The sequence below is a fragment of the Vulpes vulpes genome, chromosome 12, assembly GCF_048418805.1.
Source record: "Vulpes vulpes isolate BD-2025 chromosome 12, VulVul3, whole genome shotgun sequence".
Lineage (NCBI taxonomy): Eukaryota > Metazoa > Chordata > Mammalia > Carnivora > Canidae > Vulpes > Vulpes vulpes.
Window position 1 is genome coordinate 51670390 of NC_132791.1, and position 26606 is coordinate 51696995.

The window sequence follows — 26606 nt, forward strand, 5'->3', positions numbered from 1 at the left end:
GCCTGCTTCTCCCTCCTCCTGTGTCTCTGCCTCTCTCTCTGTCTATCATAAATAAATAAATAAATCTTAAAAAAAAAAAAAAATGAAAGATTCTCCCTCTCTTTCTGCCCCTCCCCACCTGAACTTTCTCTCTCTAAACTAAATATTTTTTAAAAATAAATAAATATTTTTAAAGAAAGACTCAAGATCCTAAAATATAACATTAGCATAATTCATCCTATTATTTTCCTACCTCATATTTTTTAAGATTTTAAAAGCAATCAGTATATGGAACACCTGGGTGGCTTAGTGGCTGAGCCTTTGACTCAGGGCATCATCCCAGAGTACCAGGATTGAGTCCCACATCAGGCTCCCTGCATGGAGCCTGCTTTCCCTTCTCCCTGTATCTCTGCTTCTCTCATGAATATATAATATCCTTTAAAAAATTAATAAACAAAAATAAACAAATAAAAGCAATCACTATACAGAGGGAGTGCCTGCATGGCTTACTCAATTAAGCAACCAACTCATGATTTTGGCTGAGGTCTTGATCTCAGGGTCATGAGATGGAGGCCCGCAGAACGCTCCATCCTGAGCATGGAGCCTGCTTAAGATTCTCTCTCTCCCTTTCCCTCTGCCCCTCCCCAATTCTCTCTGCAAAATATAAAATAAATGAATGAATGAATAAATAAATAAAAGGACTATACAAAACACTAAAACAAATCACATTTACATTATTAAATAATGAAAAAACCAAATGTTCCTTTTATAACTACCTGCTCACTGATTCCTGTTCCTCCATAAACACAAACCACTCTAAGTCCCAGGGTCTTCGAAAACTTCTTACATTCTTTAGTAATTTGTAAAGCCAGTTCTCGAGTTGGAGTCATGATGACAGCTGAAAAGATAAATATGTCAAAAGCCTAACCACCAAAATTCTACAAGCTATGCTTTAAAGTGTTAAATTTAACCTCTGCAATAACATTCAGATTTCTTAGTCTAATGTTTGTTTTTGTTTTCACTTGTTTTATGGACCTCTGAAAACTATTTCAAAAGCTTTATAATAGTAGAAATTGTGGTGTATGATAATTTTAAGTAGATTTTAAAAACATGCTATAGAAAAGATAAATGAGAGTTAAATGCCTCACTCAGTCATCAGGAAAATACTTGGTTGAAAAGAATGCAAATCATTCTCAACTGCAAATCACAGAGCAAAGATAATCAAGTGACTCACTGTGCTGCAGAGCCATACCATGGCTTCTGGAAACAACCTTGGTCTGAGGGGCACAGACAGAGTAGGAATATATTGTGCCCTCTTTTTCCAAGAGAGGACCTAACAAATTTCCAAAACCCTACTTGAATTTGCAAAACAGATCTCTACCAAATGAATGAAGAAATGAATCTGAAGACCTAATCCGGAATGAAATGCTGGCACTATATAGCCTTTTAAGACCAAAAATAAAAAGAAAATATATTTCGCTACAGTCTTCTATGTTGAGTTCATTGATCCATGATACTCGCTAAGCACAAACCTCAATATAAATAAACAGATAGATGCACGAGGAGTCTACCTGCCGAGTCAGAGTTTAAAAATTGAGCTGTGCCAGGAGAGGCTGTTTTTGTACTTCTGAGATGTCACTCCAGAGCTCTGAAGATTCTCACTCCACCTGCTGGTAAGGGGAAATCAGCCCCAAAGTGCCAAATTTATAAAGGAAATGTACATAAAGACATCTTTATTGATATAATAGAACATTATAAAGTATCAGGTCTTTCTGATTAACTGACAACAAAGTTGTTACCTGAAGAAATAGTTTAATGAAAAGAATTTTACCTATTGGCCCCTCTCCTTCTTCTAATGACCTCTGATCCATGATGTGTCTAAACATGGGTAACAGAAAAGCAATGGTCTTTCCACTTCCTGTCTTGGCAATACCAATCAAATCTCGTCCGGACATTATAGCAGGAATCGCCTGGGTCTGAATTGGTGTGGGCTTTTCATAGCCATGCCTTATAAAGCAAACCAAAGGAAGACAAGATAAAAAGTGAGATCTCTGGATCTCCCAAAGTCCCAAAATAAAGTTGTCCAAAATGTGGTATATTCATAACAATGAAATATTGTTTGCCAAAAAGGAATAAAGCATTAAGGCATTCTACATCACGGATAGACACTGAAAATGTTATGCTAAGTTAAAGACGCTGGTGACTGGGCAGCCAAGGTGGCTCAGCAGTTTAGCACCTCCTTCAGCCCATGGCGTGATCCTGGAGACCCGGGATCAAGTCCTACATCGGGCTTCCTGCATGGAGCCTACTTCTCCCTCTGCCTGTCTCTGCCTCTCTCTCTCTCTCTCTCTCTCTCTCTGTCTGTGTCTTTCATGCATAAGTAAATAAAATCTTAAAAAATAAAATAAAATAAAAAAGCTGGTGACAAAAGACATTTATAGGAAACGTCCAGAATAGACAAATCTAGAGACAGTAGATTAGTGGCTGCTTAGGAAAGAGAAGGGAGAAGTGAATGGATATAGGCCTCTTTTTGGGATAAGGAAATTTTCTAATATTAGATTATGGTGATGACTGTGTAACTCCGTAGATATACTAAAAATCATCGGACTGTACATTAAGAGAGTATACTTCATAACATGGTAAATGCTACCTCAATAAAGGTACTGAAGAAAAAAAATAGTAAGGGACGCCTGGGTGGCTCAGTGGTTGAACATCTGCTTTTGACTCGAGTCATGATCCCGAGGTCCAGGGATCGAGTCCTGCATTGGGCTCCCCACTGGGAGCCTGCCTCTCTTTCTGTGTCTCTCATGAATAAGTAAATAAAATCTTAAAAAAAAAAAAATAGTAAGTTTTCCTATAAGAATAAAAATGTAATGTAGTTAACTGTATAAAAGAGCCACTATAAATACTAAGACATTGAAAAATGTAGATGAGGGATCCCTGGGTGGCGCAGTGGTTTAGCGCCTTGCCTTTGGCCCAGGGCGCGATCCTGGAAACCCAGGATCGAATCCCACATCGGGCTCCCGGTGCATGAAGCCTGCTTCTCCCTCTGCCTGTGTCTCTGCCTCTCTCTCTCTCTCTCTGTGACTATAATTAATTAATTAATTAATTAATAAAACCTTAAAAAAAAAAAAGAAAAATGTAGATGGGGTGCCTGAGTTGCTTAGTTGGTTAAATGCCTACCTTCAGTTTGGATCAAGAGTCCTGGGACTGAGCCTCATGTTGGGCTCCCTGCTCAGCTGGAAGTCTACTTCACCCTTTCCCTTAGCCCCTCCCCCCATTCTTGAGCTCCCTCTTGTGATCTCTCAAATAAATAATAAAATCTGGAAGGAAAGAAGGAAGGAAGAAAGGAAAGAAAGACAAATGTGTATATAATTGCTAACCACTTACTTTTTGAGAGAATTTAAGATCTTCATGGAAATTCCACACTGGACCCAAGATTTAATTGGTTTGGGACAACCTTTTCCTTTGACAGTGATGCCCTCCATTTCCAACCGAAATACATTTACCTCTACAAAACAAAATCCAGATTATAAACTGTTAAATATTGTTCCATTAATGCCTCCTACTTTTCAATCAGGCATGGTAAGATTAAGAATCTTCAATTCTATTTTTTAGTGCTACTGAAGATTAACTCTGCAGAAAGCTACAGGACCAAGTATTGATCAGCTCAGGGAGGGTTAATACAATCAGTGCTACACTAACTGGGAACAAAAAGAAATACTCCAATTTCTATAATATGGCTTTTATTATGTCTTATATTGCAACATCAATAACAAACAATGATTGGCAGGTAATACAGTTTTTCTCCAAGCAAGAATTGCCCAGATTATCCTTATTCTACCAGTATTATACAGATTCACATTGGTTCCTAATGTTCATATCCTAGAAGGTTAAACACCAACAATAATTCATTTGGTAACTTCAAATGAAAAGTACTCTGAACCCTAAATATCTCAACTACATGACCCAAACTAATTACTCTCATTTTTTAAAATAACTTCAAAGCTACACTGATTCCTGACTGGTCTGAATCTTTGGAGATGATGCTCATACTCTCTAGAATGACCTTTTGAGATCTAGTTTCCTCTCTCACTTCTTCAGGTAAGCTATGCAAATAACTCTGCTAGTTCATCAACACACACCTATCCATAGTCCTCCTGAGCAAAGCAAAGCATGTCCCTCTCTATTCCACAACAGCCAATACATTAATAAAAGGATTTTACCTTCTTGAGACATTTTTGCTAATTCTGGAACTTCAACATAAAAGTTTTTTCTGAATGGTTCATATTCAATTTTTCCATGGTCCACTGGTTCTAGAAGCTTTCTCTGTTTTGTCTGATAGCCTGTAAGAGCCGTCTGAAGATCAACTTCTTCCTCCTCTGAAGAATACTATTTAAAAAAAAAGTAAAAAGCTAAATCCATTACTAATTTCACCTTATGGGAGGCAATATTCCTAGATTTTAAAATCTTCATCTCTTAAAAACAATTTAAATAAATAAATAAAGGAAATTCTCCTGTCCTAGAAAATATTCTTTGGCTTTTACTAATTTACATTCTGAATTCTTCAACTTATTCTTTTTTCTTGGCCCTCACAGAAACTCCTAATGACAGCATAAAGCTAAAATGACAAAATATTTCTAATATGGCTTTAAGGAAGTTTTGATATAGTTCTCTCCACACAAATCTTTACAATGCAGGTTAATAGGAAGAAATTCAATTCATTCTGTCACTTTATTTTTTCTCCCACCCTATATGCCTGAGGTGAGCTGATGAGGGGCAGAGAGGAAGCAAAAAGTGGGCATACAGAAAAAGGTCAGATACTAGAATGTTCTATCCACTGGATATTCAGCAACAAAACAGTTGAGAATAGCAAGAATTCCTCTTAACAGAAGTTTCTGTAACTAGAAAGTACATCTCCATCAATGCTTTCTAATAAATAACTTCTAGTATAGTATGAACAAAGTCAAAATTAATGAAGAATTACCTCCATGGCATCCTGGTCATTCTCCATCAGTTCACCTTTCTTCTTATCAGAATCTACCACTGCTTTTTTGGTTGTTACAACAGTGACAACTTTGGTGACTGTAGGCCCAGACTTCTAAAAGGAAAGAGGAATATATAAAGTATTTGTAAAAATGAAAAACAAATTGTATGCAAATGAAATACAGTAACAACTGTCACAATTTATAATTTGAATTAACTTAATTACTACTGAAAACTTAAGTGACAAAAAAGACAAAAGGAGGGCAACCCGGGTGGCTCAGCAGTTTAGCGCTGCCTTCAGCCCATGGCATGATTCTGGAGACTCGGGATTGAGTCCCACATCAGGCTCCCTGCATGGAGCCTGCTTCTCCCTCTGCCTGTGTCTCTACCTCTCTCTCTCTCTGTCTCTCATGAATAAGCAAAATCTTAAAAAAAAAAAAAAAAAAAGACAAAAGGAGTCTGCTTTCTCTTTATGAATTTGTTTAAATTTTAAAATGCAATGGAACTGCATTATATAGCATATAGTTTTTAATACTGTGTAATATAGTTTTTTATCATTTTATATAAAATCTAATTATGTAACATAGTTCATTTAAAAAATACTACTAGGGGGACGCCTGGGTGGCTCAGCAGTTTGGCACCTGCCTTTGGCCCAGGGTGTGATCTCGAAGTCCTAGGATTCAGTCCTAAATCGGGATCCCTGCATGGAGCCTGCTTCTCCCTCTGTCTACGGCTGTGCCTCTCTCTGTGTGTCTCTAATGAATAAGTTGGGAAAAAAAAAAAAAAACTACTACTAGGGGCGCCTGGGTGGCTCAGCGGTTGAGCCACTGGTCCTGGAGTCCCAGGATCAAGCCCCACATCAGGCTCCCTGCATAGAGCCTGCTTCTCCCTCTGCCTGTGTCTTTGCTTCCCTCTCTCTCTGTGTGTCTCTCATGAATGAATAAATAAAATCTTAAAAAAAAAAAAAAGAAAAAAATGTGGAGAGGACCTACTGAGAAGTCAACAGCAAGCATAGATACCAAATAAAGATGATGGTGTTAAGACTGACTTTTCAGGGGTGCCTGGGTGGCTCAGTAAGTTAAGCCTTGGCCTTCAGCCCAGGTCATGATCTTGGGGTCCTTGGATTAAGCCTCATATCTGACTCTCCTCAGCAGGAAATCTGCCTGTATCTCTCCTTCTGGCCCTCCCCACCAATACATGCTTTCTCTCTCTGTCTCTCATAAATAAAATCCTTAAAAAAAAAAAATAAATTCTCAAAGAATGCTTATAGCTAAAACTCTCAAGTATCTGCAGTACTGAGAAAAAGTACTGGCATTCTTGAGATGGAAGAGGAAATAATTTCCTAAAGTTAGGCAAGCCAGCCCTAGGAGGTCACTACAATAATTCAAGTTACCCAATTAGGAATAAATCTTTAAAAATAAGAGAAGGGCAGCCCTGGTGGCGCAGCGGTTTAGCGCCGCCTGGAGCCCGGGGTATGATCCTGGAGACCTGGGATCGGGTCCCACGTCGGGCTCCCTGCATGAAGCCTGCTTCTCCCTCTGCCTGTGTCTCTGCCTCTGTGTGTGTGTGTGTCTCTCTCATGAATAAATAAATAAAATCTTTAAAAAAAAATAAAAAATAAAAAACAAAATAAAAATAAGAAAATGACCTACCTTTTCGTTTCCCCCACCACCTTTCACACTTCTCATATTAAACTTCTTTACTTCTTCTTTTACTTCTTCCATGTAAGCATCTAATGGATCTAACTCCTCACCTTCCATTTCATTTCCTTCCTTTTCAGCTTCTGCAGGATCATCTTCATCATCTAAAATGGCAGAATCACTTTTCTGTACACGTTTTCAAAGGAAATACTTCATACTCAGGTTGCATCCCACCACTACCGATTCTCTCACTGCACAACCTCCCTTCCAATCAACCCAGGTACACTGCAGTGCAAATACATTTATGACTTTCTAAATAAAACATATATCAGTGTTCAGTAGTAATAATAATAAACTATAAGGTAAACTGAAAAAAAAAGACTAAAAACTCCTAAATTATAGGTTTCTTTTCTTTCAATTACCTATTTTTAAAATCATAGGAAAAAATAGCACATTTTAATTTCAAGATAATCTTTTTTTCACATAACTAAGACATCATTGTCCCTTAAGAATACAATTCCTGGGGATCCCTGGGTGGCGCAGCGGTTTAGCGCCTGCCTTTGGCCGGGGGCGTGATCCTGGAGACCCGGGATCGAATCCCACGTCGGACTCCCAGTGCATGGAGCCTGCTTCTCCCTCCATCTATGTCTCTGCCTCTCTCTCTCTATCACAAATAAATAAAATTAAAAAAAAAAAAAAAAAAAAGAATACAATTCCTTATCTATTTAAACCACTCTGTGAAATTTTCACAAAAATTGAAAAATTCACTGTATTTTGCACAGAAAAATGAAGCAAATTTCCATTTTCCTATAAAATTTCATACTTAAAAAAAATTTCATACTTGCCTACTTCACTAAAACCTAAAAATCAAAATCAGATATGATAGGGAAATACTTCCAAGTTATGAAAAATCAGGAAGGACCTAAAAACATACCCTTTTTTTATTTTCTAAAAACATACCCTTAATTTACCTTCATTACTAACATACTTACTTGTAGTAAAAAATTAAAAAGCTATTTATTGACTATGCCCATAAGAACCCAACTCTCCATTCTAAAGTAAAATCAGTAATTCCTTATTGAACATTGCCCTAGGGGCAGCCTGGGTGGCTCAGCGGTTTAGCACCTGCCTTCAGCCTAGGGCGTGATCCTGGAATCCCAGGATCAAGTCCCATGTCAGGCTCCCTGCATGGAGCTTGTTTCTCCCTCTGCCTGTGTCTCTGCCTCTCTCTCTCTCTCTCTCTCTCTCTCTCTGTGTGTGTCTCTCATGAATAAATAAATAAAATCTTTAAAAAAATAGAACATTGACCTACAATTTACATATTAATAAATATTACAAGAGATTTAATAGCTCAATATGAATCCAGTAATTCTACTTCTAGGTATATATCCAAAAGAACCAAAAGCAGGTATTCAAAGAGATATTTGCACTATATTCATAGCAGCATTATTCACAATAGTCAAAAGGTGAAACCACCCACATATCCAACAGAAAAAAAGGTATACATAATGTAGTATTATACACACAATGGACTATGATTCAGCCATAAAGAAGGAATGAGAGGCTGATACATGCTACAACATGGAAGAACCTTGAGGACATAACAGTGAATAAAATAAGCCCATATGCAAAAGCAGAAATAATGTATGACTACACTTATGTGAGGTACCTGGAATAGGCAAATTCACAGAATAGATATTACCAGAGATAGGAAGTAGAGAGAAGGGCAAGATGCGGAATTGATTTTTATTGGGTACAGGGACACCTGGCTGGCTCAGTCAGTGGAGCATGTGATTCTTGATATCAGGGTTGTAGGTTCAAGCTCCACATCAGATATAGAGATTACTTAAAAATGTTTTTTAAATCTTGAGGGATCCCTGGATGGCTTGGTGGTTTGGTGTCTACCACTGGCTCAGGGTGTGATCCTGGAGTCCCAGTATCGGGTCCCGCACTGGGCTCCCTGCATGGAGCCTGCTTCTCCCTCTGCCTGTGTCTCTGCCTCTCTCTCTCTCTCTCTGTGTCTCTCATGAATAAATAAATAAAATCTTTTTTTTTTTAAGTACAATCTTAAAAAAAGTAAAGAAAAATCTTTATTGGGTACAGAGTTTCTGTTTGGAATAACAAAAAAGTTCTGGAAATGGACAGTGGTGATGGATGATGAAAAAAACAAGAATGTACTTAATGCCACAAAATTATACACTTAACAGTGGTTAAAATCTGGGCACCACTAAATTGGTTGAGTTTCTGACTCTTGGTTTCAGCTCAAGTCATGATCTCAGGGCCCTAGGATCAAGCCCTACATCAGGCTCCTTGCTTAATAGGGAGTTCTGTTGTCCCTCTCCCTCTGCTCCACCCCCTTGCTCATGCTCTTATCTCAAATAAATAAAATATTTTTTAAAAAATGGTTAGGGAAACCTGGGTGGCTCAGTGGTTGGGCGTCTGCCTTCAGCTCGGGGCGTGATCCCAGGATTGAGTCCTGCATCAGGCTCCTTGCCAGAAGCCTGCTTCTCCCTCCATGTCTCTGCCTCATTCTCTGTCTCTCTCATAAATAAATAAACAAAATCTTTAAAAATAAATAAATAAAGTTTAAAAATGGTTAAAATGTTATATTTTTCCACAGTAAAAAATGGCCTAAAAATTCCCAGCATGAAATATGACTCATATTTCTAGAATATTCTACATGAATTGTTATATAGGCTACTAGTCTAACAAATGAATATATACCATCATCATCTTCTAAACTCCATTTTTTCCCTTGTTTCATCTCTTCAATTTCCTTTTTCAGTTCTCCTATGTTTTCCATGGCCTTTTTACGTTGCTCTTCTCGCCACTTTTCAACTCTTTCTTTTCGCTTTCTCATTTCTTCTTCCAACTTATTCTGATCAAAATTCTTGGGGAGAAATGAGAGATACAGAGAAAAAAAGATTAACTTTATTCCAGGGACATTCCAAATAAATTGTCCAAATTATAAAAAAGGAAAAGGGAAAACAGACGTTTTTACAAATTCCTCAAATTAGAACAGATTTAGATCACACATCTTTTAAAATATACCAGCAAAATGAAATCACAATAAAAAGCATCTACAACAGGGATGACTGCCTTCAGCTCAGGGATTGATCCTGGAGTTCCGGGATCGAGTCCCACATCAAGTCCCACATCAGGCTCCCTGCATGGAGCCTGCTTCTCTCTCTGCCTGTGTCACTGCCTCTCTCTCTTTGTGTCTCTCACAGATAGATAGATAGATAGATAGATAGATAGATAGATAGATAGATAGATAAAATCTTTTTAAAAAGGCATCTACAACTAAGAAAGCAGACAGACTTCAAAGACAATAAACTAATCACATTTTAAGTAAAAGCTAGATACACACATGAATTCACTTTCTTTTTCAAACTAGACACTAGATAAATTAACAAGCAAAATTCCAATTATTATTCTCAACTTTAAATCCTCTAAACTCCAAAATTTCCTCCATGAAAAAGAAATCTTCTATTACAAATAAGTGAGTCAGTAAAAGCGATTTATTAACATGATTAAAAAGTTTTGGTCTTTTAGTCTTTAGGTCTAGGTTTCCTAAAAACAGCCATTCTAAAGACATTATCAAGATGATTAATAATACTCTGAAAAGGTGACAACAAACCATTTTCACAGCCATAAGCAGGAACTTAATGATTAAGCATCATAGAAATAAAAAATGTTGACATATGCTGGCGCACCTGGGTGGCTAGATCAGTTAAGTGTCTGATTTCAATTCAGGTCATGATCTTGAGGTACTGGGATCAAGCCCTGCTTCAGGCTCAGTGCTCAACGGGGAGTCTACTTGTCCCTCTCCCTCTGCCCCCCCCCAGCTTCTGCTCTCTCTCTCTCAAGTAAATAAAATTTTTAAAAAATAATTTACATATGCAATAATTTATAGACAGATATGAAACTATATATATCAAAAAACAGGAAAATTTACCACACAATTTTTTTTCACAATTTTATTTTTTAAAGATTTTTATTTATTTATTCATGAGAGGCACAGAGAGAGAGAGAGAGAAGCAGAGACAGAGGTAGAGGGAGAAGAAGCCTCCATGTTGGAAGCCCTATGTGGGACTCAATCCCAGGACTCCAGGATCACACCCCGGGCCAAAGGCAGGCACTAAACCACCGATCCACCCAGGCATCCACTACCACACAATTTTTTTTTTTAAAGTTCTTCCCCTGAGTTTTTTTTTTTTTTAAGATTTTATTTATTTATTCATGATAGACATAGAGGGAGAGAAAGAAAGAGGCAGAGACACAGGCAGAGGGAGAAGCAGGCTCCATGTCGGAGCCCGACATGGGACAAGATCCCAGGACTCATCCTGGGCCAAAGGCAGGCACCAAACCGCTGAGCCACCCAGGGATCCCCACTACCACACAATTTTAATGGTGATTTGGAACTAATATAACATTGGATGTTAAGTACCCTGGCATTAAAATTTCCAACTTAATTTAAAAAAAAAAAAAAAAAAAACAACTTAAGGCACCTGGCTGGCTCAGTCAGAACACATGACTCTTGATCTTGAGGTGGCAAGAGTAGCCTAGCCCCACATTGAATGTCCCCACGTTGCGTGTAGAGATTACTTAAATAAACAAACTTTAAGGGACGCCTGGGTGGCTCAGCAGTTGAGCGCCTGCCTTTAGCTCAGGGCATGATCCCGGAGTCCCGGGATCGAGTCCCACATCAGGCCCCCTATATGGGGCCTGCTGTTCCCTCTGCCTGTGTCTCTGCCTCTCTCTCTCTCTGTGTCTCTCATTAATAAATAAAATTTAAAATAAATAAATAAACTCTTTAAAAGTATACAAATCTTTTAGAGGGTAATTGATGCTATTTTTTAAAACATTAAATGCAACACACTGATAAAGCCATTTCACTGATATCAATTTACCTATACTATATTCACAAAAGACATGCGTAAAAGGATTCACGTACCACTATTCATAACGAAGCCTGGAAACAACCTAAATATCCATCCCATCAAAGGTGATTTCTCTACATTGTTTCAATAGAACACTATGCAGACATTAAAAACATTGAGCTATATCATTTATGCAGTTACAGAGGACAGACCTCCAATATATAATAAATAAAACAGCGTGGCAATCTATTTAAGTTGGATAGTGGGTCTACTGCTGTTTATTCTTCTTCAGACCTTATGTGTTGATAAAATAATGCGTAATTTAAAAATAAACAAAAGCAGGGCACCTGGCTGGGTTAGTGGAGCCTCAAATCTTAATCTGGGGGTTGAGTTTGAGCCCTACATCAGTAGAGATTTTTTAATTTAAAACAAACAAACAAACAAACAAACAAACAGAACAAAAGCAAGGTATAACATAGTATATATGTTACGGTCACATTTTGTTAAGTAAAAACAGATAATGTATATAGACATGAAAGATTTTTGAGAAAAAAATTTTCTAATGGGAACAGCTTTCACTGTTCTTTCCTTAACCTGTTTCTTTCTTTATAAGTTATCGTTTATTTAAAAATAAAAATAGGGGGATCCCTGGGTGGCGCAGCGGTTTGGCGCCTGCCTTTGGCCCAGGGCGCGATCCTGGAGACCTGGGATCGAATCCCACATCAGGCTCCCGGTGCATGGAGCCTGCTTCTCCCTCCGCCTGTGTCTCTGCCTCTCTCTCTCTCTCTGTGACTATCATAAATAAATAAAAAAAAAAAAAAAAAAAAAAAAAGAATACAATTAAAAAAAAAAAAATAGGGGCACCTAGATGGCTCAGTCAGTTAAACATCTGTCTTTGGCTCAGGTCATTATCCTGAGGTCCTGGGATGGAGTCCCCGTTATGCTCCCTGCTCAGCAGGGAGTCTGCTTCTCCCTCCTCCTCTGCTGCTCCCCTTGCTGTGTTCTCTCATTCTCTCTCAAATAAAAGAATAAAATCTTTTAAGAAAAAATAAATTAAATAAAAATAAAAATATATAGGGGCACCTAACTGGCTCAGGTGGTAGAACATATGGCTCTTAATCTCAGGGTTGTGAGCTCAAGCCCTATGCTGGATGCAGGGCCTACTTAAAAAAAAAGAAACAAAATAAAATAAAATAATAAAATCAATAGCAATAATAAAACCCCAACAGTTTGTGATCACAGAAACAAATTTGATACTATACAATTATTCATGTTAGTAAACATACGCCAGCATCTTTTTCTTTTTCATCCTCCTTGTCATCTTTGTCCTTTTTCTTCTCTTTAGAACTTTCCCCACTATCTGTTTTCTCTTTGGATCTAGACCTACCAAAAAAGAGAGAAAGAAACATTATCTATTTGTGCTTTAAATTCACATTTAAAATACAATTAAAGAGGGCGCCTGGGTGGCTCAGTCAGTTAAGTGTCCAATTCTTGATTTCAGCTCAGGTTATGATCTCAGAATAGTGGGATCAAGCTCCACGACGGGCTCTGTGTTGAGCATGGAGCCTGCTTAAGATTCTCTTTCCCTCTGCCCCTTCCCATACCCTGCTCACATACACACACTGTCTCTCAAAAAAAAAATAATAAAATACATTTAAAGACTTGCATTTTACTTTTTAGGTAAGAAACTTCCAAGGGTCAACTTAACTTTTACATTAATAATCACCTTGGAAATAAATTGAAAATGTAATCTTATAACTAATTGCAAATACTATTATTTGGCAATTTGGCCAAGAAAAAGTAGACATATCATACAAATGACAAAGTTTGAGAGGTAAAATTTAACACGTGAAGAAATTTATGAAAACAATAACATTCTGGGGATCCCTGGGTGGCTCAGCGGTTTAGTGCCTGCCTTTGGCTCAAGGCATAATCCTGGAGTCCTGGGATTGAGTCCCACATTGGGCTCCTTGCATGGAGCCTGTTTCTGCCTCTGCCTCTCTCTCTGTCATGAATAAATAAATAAAATCTTAAAAAAAAAAAAAGAAAATATTAACATTCTGTACGATAATTTAATATATAATGTTTAAAACCCCAGCATGGGACGCCTGGGTGGCTCACTGGTTGGGTGCCTGCCTTCAGCTCAGGTCGTGATCCTGGGATCCAGGATCGAGTCCTGCATCGGCTCCTTGTGGGGAGCATACTTCTACCTCTGCCTGTGTCTCTGTCTCTTTATCTCAGTCTGTGTCTCTCATGAATAAATAGATAAATCTTTAAAAATAAAAAAATTAAAAATAAAACCCCCAAAGGCTTGCATTTCACCCCTATGTGTGGTATCTCATAAGAAAAAAAAAAATTCTGGGCAGCCCCTGTGGCACGGCGGTTTAGTGCCGCCTGCGGCCTGGGGTGTGATCCTGGAGGCCCAGGATCGAGTCCCACATCAGGCTGCCTGCATGGAGCCTGCTTCTCCCTCTGCCTATGTCTCTGCCTCTCTCTCCGTGTCTCTATGAATAAATAAATAAAAATCTTAAAAAAATAATTTGAAAGCAATCAATTCAGTCTTTTTTTCTCTCCCTTTAAATTTGGTACATTTTACACTTTCCAGATTTGATGAAGCCATCCAGAAGTAAAGAAGACATTTTCTAGTACAGACTTCTAAAATTTTTGTTTTGTTTTAGTTTTTATTTATTTATTTATGAGAGACAGAGAGAGATAGAGAGAGAGAGAGAGGCAGAGACACAGGCAGAGGGAGAAGCAGACTCCAGGCAGGGAGCCCGACATGGGACTCGATCCCGGGTCTCCAGGATCACGCCCTGGGCTGAAGGCAGCGCTAAACTGCTGAGCCACCCGGGCTGCCCTCTAGTACAGACTTCTAAATAGTTTACAATTATGCCATCGAGTGCCATCGAGTTTGGGCTTTATTTTTTTAAAGATTTTATTTATTTATTCATGAGAGAAAGAGAGCGGGGCAGAGGCAGACAGAGGGAGAAGCAGACTCCATGCAGGAAGCCCAATGTGGGACTCCATCCTGGGACTCCGGGATCACACCCTGAGCAGAAGGCAGACACTAAACCACTGAGCCACCCACGCATCCCTGAATTTGGTCTTTAATCTGCTTTTTTGTACAGAATGAGGTAGGTGGTCCTACTTCATTATATGGTAGCAAATGTCCCCAGTACCACTTTTTTCTTTTAATTTTTTTTTTTATTTTTTTATTTATTTATAATAGTCACACAGAGAGAGAGAGAGGCAGAGACACAGGCAGAGGGAGAAGCAGGCTCCATGCACCGGGAGCCCGACGTGGGATTCGATCCCGGGTCTCCAGGATCGCGCCCCGGGCCAAAGGCAGGCGCCAAACCGCTGCGCCACCCAGGGATCCCTACTTTCTTCTTTTAAAGTAGGCTCCACATTGAGCTTGAACTCAGAACCCTGAGATCAAGACCTGAACTGATATCAAGTATGACTTTTAATCGACTGAGCCACCCAGGTGCCCCCCCCACCAAGTACTTCTTATTGAAAGAACTTTTTCCCACTAATTACGCTGTCTTTGCTGTCTTTTATTAAATGACCATGTACGTGGGGATCTGTTTCTGGGCTCTTTATATGGTTCCACTGATCTATTTGTCTATCCTTACTAAAACCACACTTAATTCCTACAATTGTATGACAAGTTTTAATATCTAGTAGCCCTCCTCTCTTGTTCTTTAAGATTCTTTATGCCCTTGCATTTCTAATTTTATAATCAGTTTGTGAAACACTTTTCTATTCATGTACACTAAGAACTTTTAAACATGAATATATTTTGAAGTTAATAAAAAAAAAAGCTTTTTCTAAATCTACTTAGATAACCATGACTTTTCTCCTTGAATCTTATTCCAATTTTAGTATATGTGCTGCTGAGGCGAGCACACCTTGAATCTTATTAATAAAGAATTACACTGATTTTTTTTTTTTAAAGATTTTATTTCTTCATTTGAAAGAGAGCACAAGCAAGAGGAGGGGCAGGACAGAGAAGCAGACAGACACATACCACCCTGCAAAGCAGGAACCCAGATGCGGAATTCGATCCCAGGACCCTAGGATCACGATCAGAGCCGAAGGCAGGTGCTTAACCAACTTGAGCCACCGAGGCACCCCTAAACAGATTTCTTTTCTAATGTTAAATCAACCATCCATTCCTGGAATAAATCTAACTAGTTCATAGTTATTTTCTTTATATATTTTTGGATTCAGTATAATAACTTTTATGTTGAGATTAATTATAGACTTTAATTTTCTTCTCTCATACTGCCCTTGTCAGGCTTTAATATCTACTTTCTTCTAAATACATAACATGAACTGAGAAATATTTCTTCTTTCATAAGTCTTTGTTCACCAGAAGTATTATTACAGAGTGACAAGCCACAGAGTAAGAGAATATACGTGCCATTCATACAAATGACAAACAACCAGAGTATTTTAGAACAACAAAAACCTCCTACAACAGGAAAAAAAGCAAAAGATTTTTAACATATTTCAGAAAAGAAGAAATCCGAATGACCAATAAACATACGAAGAGATGTTCAACCTCACTAGTCATCAGAGAAATACAGATTAAAAGCACAACAGTACTGGTCTAACATGTATAACCAATTAACAAAATTAAAAAGGACTGGCAATACCAAATATCGGGAAGGGTATGGAGCAACACAAGTCTCACACTATTCACTGGAGTACAATTAGTATGCCCTCTTTGGAAAGCATTTGGGATTACACAGTAAAAATGAAGGTATGTTGGGGTTCTTGGGTGGCTCAGTTGGTTGAGTGAGTGACTCCTGATTTTAGCTCAGGCCAAGATCTCAGGTTCCTGGGATGGAGCCCCATTTTGAGCTCTGCACTCAACAGGGAGCCTACTAGAGTCTCTATTCTTCTCCCTCTGCCCCTCCCCCTGCTCATGTGCTCACACTCACTCTCTCCCTCAAATAAATAAATTTAAAAAGGGGGGGGCGCACCTGGGTTCAATCAGTTAAGTGTCTCCCTTCGGTTTGGGTCATGATCCCAGGAGATCAAGCTTTCCACCGGGCTCCCTGCTCAGCAGGAATCTGCTTCTCCCTCTCCCTTTACCCTTCCCACTCATTCTCTCTCATACAAAGAAATAAAATCTTAAAAAAAAAAAAAAATGAAGCTATGTTTATTCTACGACCATATAATCTCACTCCTAGATATACACCTTAGGGAAACTCATGCACATGTATACTATGACACATATATAAAAATGTTCACAATAGCCAAAAAGTTAACCCAAACACCTACCTCAGTAGAATGGATAAACAGTGGTATATTTATACCACAGAATAGCATTCACCAATGAAAATAAACTGTTGTAAGCAACACAGATGAGTCTCAAACAATAATCAACAGAGATACAAAAGAATATGTGACTTATTCAGGTAATGTTAAAAAAGATATAAATCTAAACAATTCTTTTTCCAGATGTGAACACAAGTGTAAAACTATAAAAAAAAAAAATACAAAGAAATTATGAGTATAAAAGTCAGGAGTGGTTTTATCTGGGGTAGTAGAGAGCTGAGTTAGAGAAGGGATATGGAGGGCTTCTGGAGATACATGTTGTATTTCTTATCCTTGGTAATGGATACGTGGATATTGGTTTATAATTATTTAATAGATTGCACATTTATTTCATTCACTTTTCTGAATTATATTTTATTTTTAATTCAAAATAATCTCAGTGAGCATTATACCAGCCTTGGTAAAATAAAAAAAATTCATAAAATAAAATTAATGACATGAGAAAAACTCATGATTAATAAGAGGAATACAGAGAAAACAGAAACAAACTCCTATATCAACTATCCTATGTCACCACTTTAGAAATAGGCAAAGAACAAACCACTGAAAAGAGAAACATAAAGGATAAACATACTATGTCTATCAGATATATATATCTCAAAATTGAATGGTACTAGCATCCTAAGGAAACATGTACATTTAACTTAACACAAGCAAAGTTCACACCTATCCTGAAGAGCAATTCAGCAATGCACATCATGAGTTAAAAAGTTGTCAGAAATGCTAAGATCATCATTTTAAAGCAAAAAGAGGGACAACTGGGTGGCTCAGCGACTGAGCATCTGCCTTTGGCCCAGGGCGTGATCAAGTCCCGGGATCAAGTCCCACATCAGGCTCCCTGCGTTGAGCCTGCTTCTCCCTCTGCTTGTGTCTCTGCCTGCCTCTCTCTGTGTCTCTCATGAATAAACAAATAAAATATTTTAAAAATAAAAATTTAAAAAAAAAAGGAAAAAAGAGTTCCTACAAAGATATTTATACAAGACATTCCTGACCATTAACAATAGGTATTAAATAAGAGAATATATTATGAATGTTAAAACTAATTGAACCTAGTACTTTTCAATAGAATTATAAGCTTTATAATTAAAATTCAACCAACAGTTCATAAGAGACAAAATGAGTAATTATTTATAAAGATTAAAAAAAAAAAAAAAGGAGGGACGCCTGGGTGGCTCAGCAGTTGAGCATCTGCCTTCGGCCCAGGGCATGATCCTGGAGACCCAGGATCGAGTCCCACATCGGGCTCCCCACATGGAGCCTGCTTCTCCCTCTGCCTATGTCTCTGCCTGCGTCTCTCTGTCTCTCATAAATAATAAATTTTTTTTAAAAAGGAAAGAATAAGGAAGAGTCAGTTCCCAAACTGCAGGAGAGATATGGTCCAACAATAACATTACCTATTCTCAGCTTTCTTGCTTTTATTGCCAGGACTGGAGGATCTGGATCGCCGGCCTCGGCTTCTACTCCTTGAGCGTCTCCTGTCTCGACTTCGAGATCTTCTTCGCTCTCGACTTCTGTCTCTCTCTCTACTTCTGGAACGCCTAAAAGGAGGACACTTTTCATTCATTCTATGAACCAAGTAGAATTTCTTTCAGATAATGGTTCTGTCCCGTACTGAAAGAAGCCTTTTTAACTATTACCATTATTAAAGGCTGAGATTTCAATTAACCATCAAGTCAGATAAACAAGGAACAAGTAAAGCCAATTCTTACAAGTGGTTAAAGTAAAAAATGACAATACTAATACCAAAATGGTATTTGTTGAAAACAGCAAATCTGCGATAATAAATCTTTTTAAAATCTACGGTCTATAGTAGAAAATCCAAATTTCAGTCAGCCAAAACCTAAGTATAAGGATGGGCACAATGGGGCTATGGAAAGATCACAGAAGGGGCGCCTGGGTGAGTGTCTGCCTTTGGCTCACGGTGTGATCCCGGGGTCCTGGGATTGAGTCCCACATCAAGCTTCCTGCATGAATCCTGCTTCTCCCTCTATGTCTCTGCCTCTGTGTCTCTCTCATGAATAAATAAAATCTTAAAAAAAAAAAAAAAAAAAAAAAAGGAAAGATCACAGAAATTAAGACTAGGAGACGGGGATGCCTGAGTGCCTCAGCAGTTTGGTGCCTCCTTCAGCTCAGGTGTGATCCTAGAGTCCTGGGTTTGAGTCCCACATCAGGCTCCCTGCATGGAGCCTGCTTCTTCTCTGCCTGTATCTCTGCCTCTCTCTGTGTCTCTCATGAATAAATAAATAAAATCTTAAAAAAAAAAAAAAAAAAAGACTAGGAAACAATTTCTATTCTAGAGCTGACAGTGAGATGACACAGGGCAGATCAACTCTCTGGGTCACAGTTTCATCTATACAATATGGAGAATTCACTTAGATAATCTCAAAATCCTTCTTGCTCTTCTTGTGATTCTACTTTCACTCCTGAAAGTCAAAGACCAAATCCCAAAAAATCAATTTCACTTAACAAGTACATGAATGAATTTTATGAAACTGTTCCTGGCACCACATGATACAAAACTGAGTAAGTTAGCACTATGCACATTTTCATAAATGAGTATTTTCCCTGAGTACCCTGTAATACCTTTTCAATTTCTTCTTACGATGTATGAAAAAGACAGTTTTTTTCTGTGATCAGTTCATAGCACATGTACAACTTTGTCTTATTTCCTATGATAATAATAAGAAACTTATCAAACGATTTTTTGGTGTGAGGAAGATTATTTTTATTTACAATGTTTTCAACAGCTAGAAAGGTGCTTGACAGCTGCTTGACCGATGCGGAGGAATATGTAAGCAAGTGAAATTAAAATAAAAATTAGGAGGTTCTTTTGTTTAAATCTAAAATAGTTTTTTAAACTACCAAGGGCAGCCCCGGTGGCTTAGTGGTTTAGCGCCACCTTCAGCCCAGGGTGTGATCCTGGAGACCCGGGATCGAGTCCCATGTCAGGCTCCCAGCATGGAGCCTGCTTCTTTCTTTCTCTTTCTTTCTTTCTTTCTTTCTTTCTTTCTTTCTTTCTTTTTCTTTCTTTCTTTCTTCTTTCTCTCTCTCTCTCTCTCGAATAAATATTTTTTTTTTAAATCTTAAAAAATAAATAAATAAAACAGTGTCAAACAGGGTTGCCTGACTGGCTCAGTTGGTAGAGTATGCAACTCTTCATTTTGAGGTTGCAAGCTCAAGCACCACATTGTGTGCAGACATTACTTAAAAATAAAATCTCTTTTAAATAAATAAATAGAATTTTTTTTAGAAATTAAAAAGTGGGAGGTGGGTGGGCCGGGTGTGCCTAGCTGGCTCAGTCTGTAGAGAATGCAATTCTTGATCTCAGGGTTATAAGTTTGAGCCCATGTTGGGTAAAGAAATTACTTAAAAATAAAAAGCTTGGGGATCCCTGGGTGGCACAGCGGTTTGGCGCCTGCCTTTGGCCCAGGGCACAATCCTGGAGACCCGGGATCAAATCCCACGTCGGGCTCCCGGTGCATGGAGCCTGCTTCTCCCTCTGCCTGTGTCTCTGCCTCTCTCTCTCTCTCTCTGTGTGTGTGTGTGACTATCATAAATAAATAAAAAATTTTAAAAAAATAAAAATAAAAATAAATAAAAAGCTTTAAAAAAGCCATTTTTCTTTTTTTTTTTTTCTAAGATTTTTTCATTCATGAGAAACTGAGAGAGAGAGGCATTGACATAGGCAGAGGGAGAAGCAGGCCCCATGTAGGGAGCCCGATGCAGGACTTGACCCCGGGACTCCAGGATCAGAACCTGGGCTGAAGGCAGGCACTAAACTGCTGAGCCACCCAGGGATCCCCCATTTTTCTTTAAAGTGTTAAACAGCAAACAGGGATTGCAGATAGCTCTGCCCTTTTCCTTCTCCTATTGCCTTTGGTGGCTGTTCTGAACACAGTGGTCAGCTCTCTTGGGACAGAATTAGAACAGAACAGCCCTGATGACATATTACCTTACCTTTCACTTGTTTTTAAAACCTTTCTCAGGGCAGCCCCAGTGGTGCAGTGGTTTAGCGCCGCCTGCAGCCCATGGTGTGATCCTGGAGACAGGGGATGGAGTCCCACATCAGGCTCCTTGCATGGAGCCTGCTTCTCCCTCTGCCTGTGTCTCTGCCTGTGTGTGTGTGTGTGTGTGTGTGTGTGTGTGTTTCTCATGAATAAATAAATAAGTAAATCTTTAAAAAATAATAATAATAAAATAAAATAAAACCTTTCTCAGGGTACTCTGGGGATTCTCTTTGGATTACAAGAAATATAGCCTAACGTTTCCAAACTTAAAACACTGTTTAATAGTCTTTGCTTCAGGCAAATCACCTCTGGACCTCATCAAATGAACTGGGTTTAAGGAGAATGCCCACAAAGGGGCCACTAAATTCCACTTTTGAAGAAGCCTGATTTACCTGAGAAGGCCCACTTTATCATTTTTAGGAAACTAGTCTTACCTCAGACGCTTCCGGTCTCTTGACCGAGATCTTCTTTTATCTCTGCTACGAGACCTCTCTCTCCTTCTATCTCTATCTCTGCTTCTAGACCGTCTGTCATCTCCACGTTTACTTCTTTTGTCTGAGGGTGAGCGACTTCTAGAACGACTTCCCGAGCGCCCCCTTGATGCTGATCGCTTTCGATAGTGGCTAGAATGTTAAGTTCAAGATTAAGTTTAGCAAACACAGGTAGCTTCTATTATATTTAATTACTCAGATTTTCCCCGAAAGATCTTAACAAACACTGAAATGACTTTTTATTCATCAACTCTTAAAATCTGGGGAAAGGAATGACCCCTATAGCTATCTACAGTCTGTGTAGACAGGAAAAAACTATACTGAAAAGGAAACAAGGACAGCAAAAATTTTAGAATAGACCAAACTCCTGCCTTGGGGCCCTAAGCAACTTGCATTCTGGTAAATGAAGAGATGAGAGACAACTAAAGCAATAAATACACAATACATCATGTGGTGCTACGGAGAAAAACACATCAGAGTAAATGAAGAGAGAGACGACGGGGCACAGGAGGTTTGCTATTTTATACCAGGTGGTAAGAGAAAAACTTGATATTTCAGAGGTTTGAAGAAAATAAAAGGAACCTTGAAGATACAAGGGGGAGAAACTTTTCAGGCAAAAGGTACTGCAAATGCAAAGTCCCTGAGAAGGAAGCTTGACTGGTGTGCTCAAGAAACAGCAAGGAAGGCAGATGTGGCTAAGGCTCAACAACCAAGAGAGAGTGCCATGTGATGAGGTGAGAGATACAGTAGGGCAGCCAAACATGGAAGGCCCTGTAGAGCCTTAGAGGCGATTCTAAGGATTTTTTCTTTCACTCTCAGTAAGTTGAGAAGTTACTGGAAGATTCTAAGTGCAGAAGTAATGTTACCTCACTAATATTTTTAAAGCACTGGTCTGGCTGCTGAGGGGAGAACAAATTGAATCCAAGGGCAGAAGCAGGGAAAACAGGCAGAATGCTAACACAATCATCCAAGTAAGAAAGTGGTGGATTGGATGAGAATGTTAGGTGGAGAGTTTCTAGGAAGTGTCAAAATCTAGAGATTTTCAAACTAGAACTGCCTGATTTAAGGATTAATTCAATGCCAAGCGTGACACCAAGGGAGAATTCATGAGTGTTTCTGAGCTACGTGGCTGGACTGGGCAGAAAGATAAAATTGCTATTTATTAAGATGGGAAGCCTGAAGGAACACATGTTGGGGGGTGGGTGGGAATCAGGATATTAGGCATTCCCATGGATATGTAAGTAGGTAGTTGCAACGTGAGTCTAGAGTTGATGAAGGGAATCATCAGTATACAAAGGTTACTTAAAGCAATAAACATAGATAAGATGGCTAGGGAATAAGCATACCACATCATCCCTCAAGCACCTGAAATTCTTTTTTTTTTTTTTAATTAATTTTTATTGGTGTTCAATTTACCAACATACAGAAAAACACCCAGTGCTCATCCCGTCAAGTGTCTACCTAAGCACCTGAAATTCAATGTGTAAAACCCAAACTTACTACCTTTGCCTCCCCAAGCCATTTATCATCCCAACTTGCAGTCAGTAGGCTCAAAATACCAGTTACCTTCAGTATTTTTCTCATTCTACACAACTAATAGAACATGAAGTATCACCAATTTCACTTCTGTAAATTCTCTGCACACTATTATCACCTCCTCAGAGTTCTCACTGTCACCATTCCACATCAGAGCTTTCTAGTTAGGACATTTTAGAAGATCTCTGTCTTCTTACTTCTATTCCCTTTTCCCTGAAATGTTTTACTCGTTGCTGCTACAGTAAACTTTGTAAAACAGAGTTCTGACCACATTATATTAACATACGTACACATTTCTTACTCAAAACCTTCAAAGACTCTCAAATTCTTACCTTCAAAACTAAATCTACAATCCACTCACATTCTGGACCCAACTCCCTTCCAGAACCTATCTCCTACCACTTTTCTTCATGACACCTATATATGTAGGCAAACTAGGCTCTTATTTCTCTAACACCTTGCTCCATCCCACCTCTGAGCCTTTCATAACTTCTCGAATTAACCTAGAGCACAAGGGGGGGGGGGGGGGTGGCTATAGGAGGCTTCCTTGAGAAGGGCCCTGAAGGCTGTGCTGAAGAGTCTGACTTCATCCTGGAGGCAATGAGAATCAATGCAGATGAAAAGAGAGGAATGGCATAATCTTTATTCTAGAAGTATCACTCTGGCGGCAGTGTGAGGAATTTTTAGAAGAGCAAGATCACAGGAAGATAATTTGAGGCAAGTGTAGCATTCTGAGTACTAAATGATTAGGGCTGGAATTAAGTCAGGGAGAGCAAGAGTGAAAACAGAGTGTAGAATCTTACTGGGTTTAGACAGTTAAGAGAGAAAAATGAATCAAATAAATAATCACTTCCAGGTTCCTGGTCTGCATAGCCAGATAAACAGCAATGCCTTCAAGGAAATTTTAGAAGATCTTCACGGGGATTCTCTGTAAACAAAGAAATTCTCTTTATCCAGGTGATGGTTACACAGATTATGGATTTGTTAAATTTTCATCCAGCTCTCTATCCTTAAGCTTTGTCCATTTCCCTGAACGTTCACTGTACTTCAATAAACTACTATTACTTTACTTATTACTTATATCTCAGATAAAAAGGACCTTTCACTCACTGCTAAATACACAGCAAACATTCATCTCTAAGATAAAAGCCTCAAGGTCCCAAACCACGAAACAATCTACAGTTTTGAAGAGATACCATAATTCTAGTAAGACCTCCCCCCCCAATCCACAATTTAAATAGGATAGAAAACACCTAATAAAGAAATATGATATCTATCTGCGAAATAATCTCCATGCCACAAGCATGTATTGTAACCTGCTAAAAGGCTAGTCATGTTCAATGTTGTAGGTGATGTAAAAATATGTAGTCTTCGGCTCCTTTCGACTGACTTGGGAAAATACGAGACACGCACAAAGAACTAAAATAGACAGCAACAGGCGCCCAGAAAACGTGGCAAACGAGAATTGCTAAGAACTTCAACTGGGATCACTAGTGACTGCGGGATTACGGTGGGCCCCGCGGAAATGGCGGGACGTGGTGCCCATCACCGACCCCCGGGAGGGGCGGCTCCGCTCCAGGCGCTGCAACGGGCCATGGCAGTGCTGGGAACCCAGTGACCGTCACCGGCCCAAGGACAGCCACTCTCTCGGCCGAGGCCCCCCTGCCCCTCCGGGGGCCGCGGGCCGCGCTGGCCGCACGTGGGGCTGCACCGGCTCAGGCCTGGTCCCGCCGCCACCTCAACTCCCGCCTCTTCCCCCACCCCGAGGACGCCGCCCGCCGCTCGGCCGCTAGGCGCGCCGTCTCACCGTGACTCCCGGCCCATGGTGCCGCCCGCGCCGACAGCGGCTCCCCTCGGGACGACGCGCGGAAGAACCGAACAAAGAAGGAGGCCGCGCCGCCCTCAGCCAGCCCGGCGAGTAGCAGCACTAAGAGGGAGCAGCAAATACAGCTGCAGCGGCCATCCGAGAGCGGCCAACGAAAACAGGACGTGCGGGCGCCGCGGCAGAGAGACAGGACAAGCGGGCCGGAAGCTGCTGGCTCTCCACAGCGCCCCCTCTGGGCTGGAGGCCGCACTGCGCCGGCCGCGCCGAGAGGCGCGCGACCTTGGCTGGGTTTTCCCTGCAGGGCCTAGAAGGTCTGTGCGCTTTGGTGCGGTGGAGGAAGATGCCTTGGCTTTGCAGGCCCTGCGAAGATCTTTCCTCCAAGGAAAGATCTACCGAGGCGCCATATGCATTCCCGACCTATAATACTGTCCCCCTTAATCTGCGCTGAGTGATGCTACCAACATCTCCATTCACTTTCATTCATTTATAATTCATTCATTGATATGTATTGTTTTTGTTTTAAACGTTTTATTTATTTATTTATTTATTCATGAGAGAAACGGGGGTGGAGGGGCGGGCAGAGACACAAGCAGAAGGAGAAGCAGGCTCCATGCGGGGAGCTCAACGTGGGACTCGATCCCAAGACCCCAGGAACATGCCCTGGGCCTAAGGCAGGCGCCAAAGTGCTGAGCCACCCAGGCGTCCCATTGGTATGTATTGTTGTGTGTGTGGGTTACGTCCGTCCTACATCCAGGGAGCTTACAAGTTAGTGGGGGATATAGACATTAAAACACAAGCAAATGTAATACAAAAAAAAAAAAAAGAGAGAGAGAGAGAGAGAGAGAGAGAGATTACAGCATAAGGGAGAGGTTTAGAAAGAGTTCCCTGAGGATGTGACCTTTAAGGTGAGATGTGAAGATTGAGTAGGAGTTAAGTTGGTGAAGAGGAAGAAGAGCTAAGAATATATTCCTAAAATTATAGTGATTCTCAACATTCCCTGAGCTTGGAAGCTTTAAAAAAAAAAAATACATGATGGGGCATCTGGGTGGCTGTCTATAGAGCATGTGACTCTTGATCTCAGGGAGACGAGTTCAAACCTCAGGCCAGGTATGGAGATTACCTAAAAATAACATCTTAAAAAAAAAAATATATATATATATATATATATATACACACACATGTATGCATGTGTTCCATACCATTATTCTGATATACTTGGTCTGGAGCGCCTCCTATGCACTGGGATGTTTAAGCTTCTTAGGTGATTCTGAAGTACACTTAAGATTGAGAATGACTCACCTAGCAGAACATACTGAAATGTTAAGTGCTGCTTTGTTTTTTGTTTTTTTTTTTTTTTAATTTTTATTTATGATAGTCACAGAGAGAGAGAGAGGCAGAGACACAGGCGGAGGGAGAAGCAGGCTCCATGCACCGGGAGCCTGATGTGGGATTCGATCCCGGGTCTCCAGGATCGCGCCCTGGGCCAAAGGCAGGCGCCAAACCACTGCGCCACCCAGGGATCCCTTAAGTGCTGCTTTGATGCAAAGCTGTAATGCAGTTAAGAGAGAGGCTGTCATAGTTTACATGCCTCTACGATTTTACTTCTTTATACTTAAGGAAGAGGAGTTGTAGACTGCTTTTTTAAAATATTTATTTACTTATTTACTTATGAGAGAGAGAAAGGCAGTGACATAGGCAGAGGGAGAAGCAGGCTCCATGAAGGGAGCCTGATTCAGGACTTCATTCAGGACTCTGGAATCACAACCTAAGCTAAAGACAGAAACTCAACCACTGAGCCCTGAGGCATCCCCGAAAAGTTCTAGGTTGTAATTGTGGTAGCTGATGCATGAATGTACACATTTGTCAAAACTCATTGAATTGTAAACTTAAAATTGGCACATTTTACTGTA

General features: G+C 39.7%; 1 protein-coding gene across 1 annotated transcript in view; it reads right to left on the reverse strand.

Moving 5' to 3' along the window:
* The window catches only part of DDX46 (DEAD-box helicase 46), a 73654-nt gene extending 48761 nt beyond the window's left edge, over positions 1-24893 (reverse strand). The window contains exons 1-11 of the mRNA XM_025994884.2: positions 24679-24893; positions 21279-21467; positions 18232-18375; positions 12775-12871; positions 9330-9495; positions 6618-6769; positions 4967-5080; positions 4206-4371; positions 3370-3490; positions 1811-1986; positions 756-877 (exon numbers count right to left, since the gene is read on the reverse strand). Of these exons, the coding sequence (XP_025850669.1) occupies positions 756-877; positions 1811-1986; positions 3370-3490; positions 4206-4371; positions 4967-5080; positions 6618-6769; positions 9330-9495; positions 12775-12871; positions 18232-18375; positions 21279-21467; positions 24679-24695 (1464 nt within the window). The 5' untranslated portion in view covers positions 24696-24893. The remainder of the gene's footprint in view (positions 1-755; positions 878-1810; positions 1987-3369; positions 3491-4205; positions 4372-4966; positions 5081-6617; positions 6770-9329; positions 9496-12774; positions 12872-18231; positions 18376-21278; positions 21468-24678) is intronic.
* Between the last annotated feature and the right edge of the window lie 1713 nt (positions 24894-26606).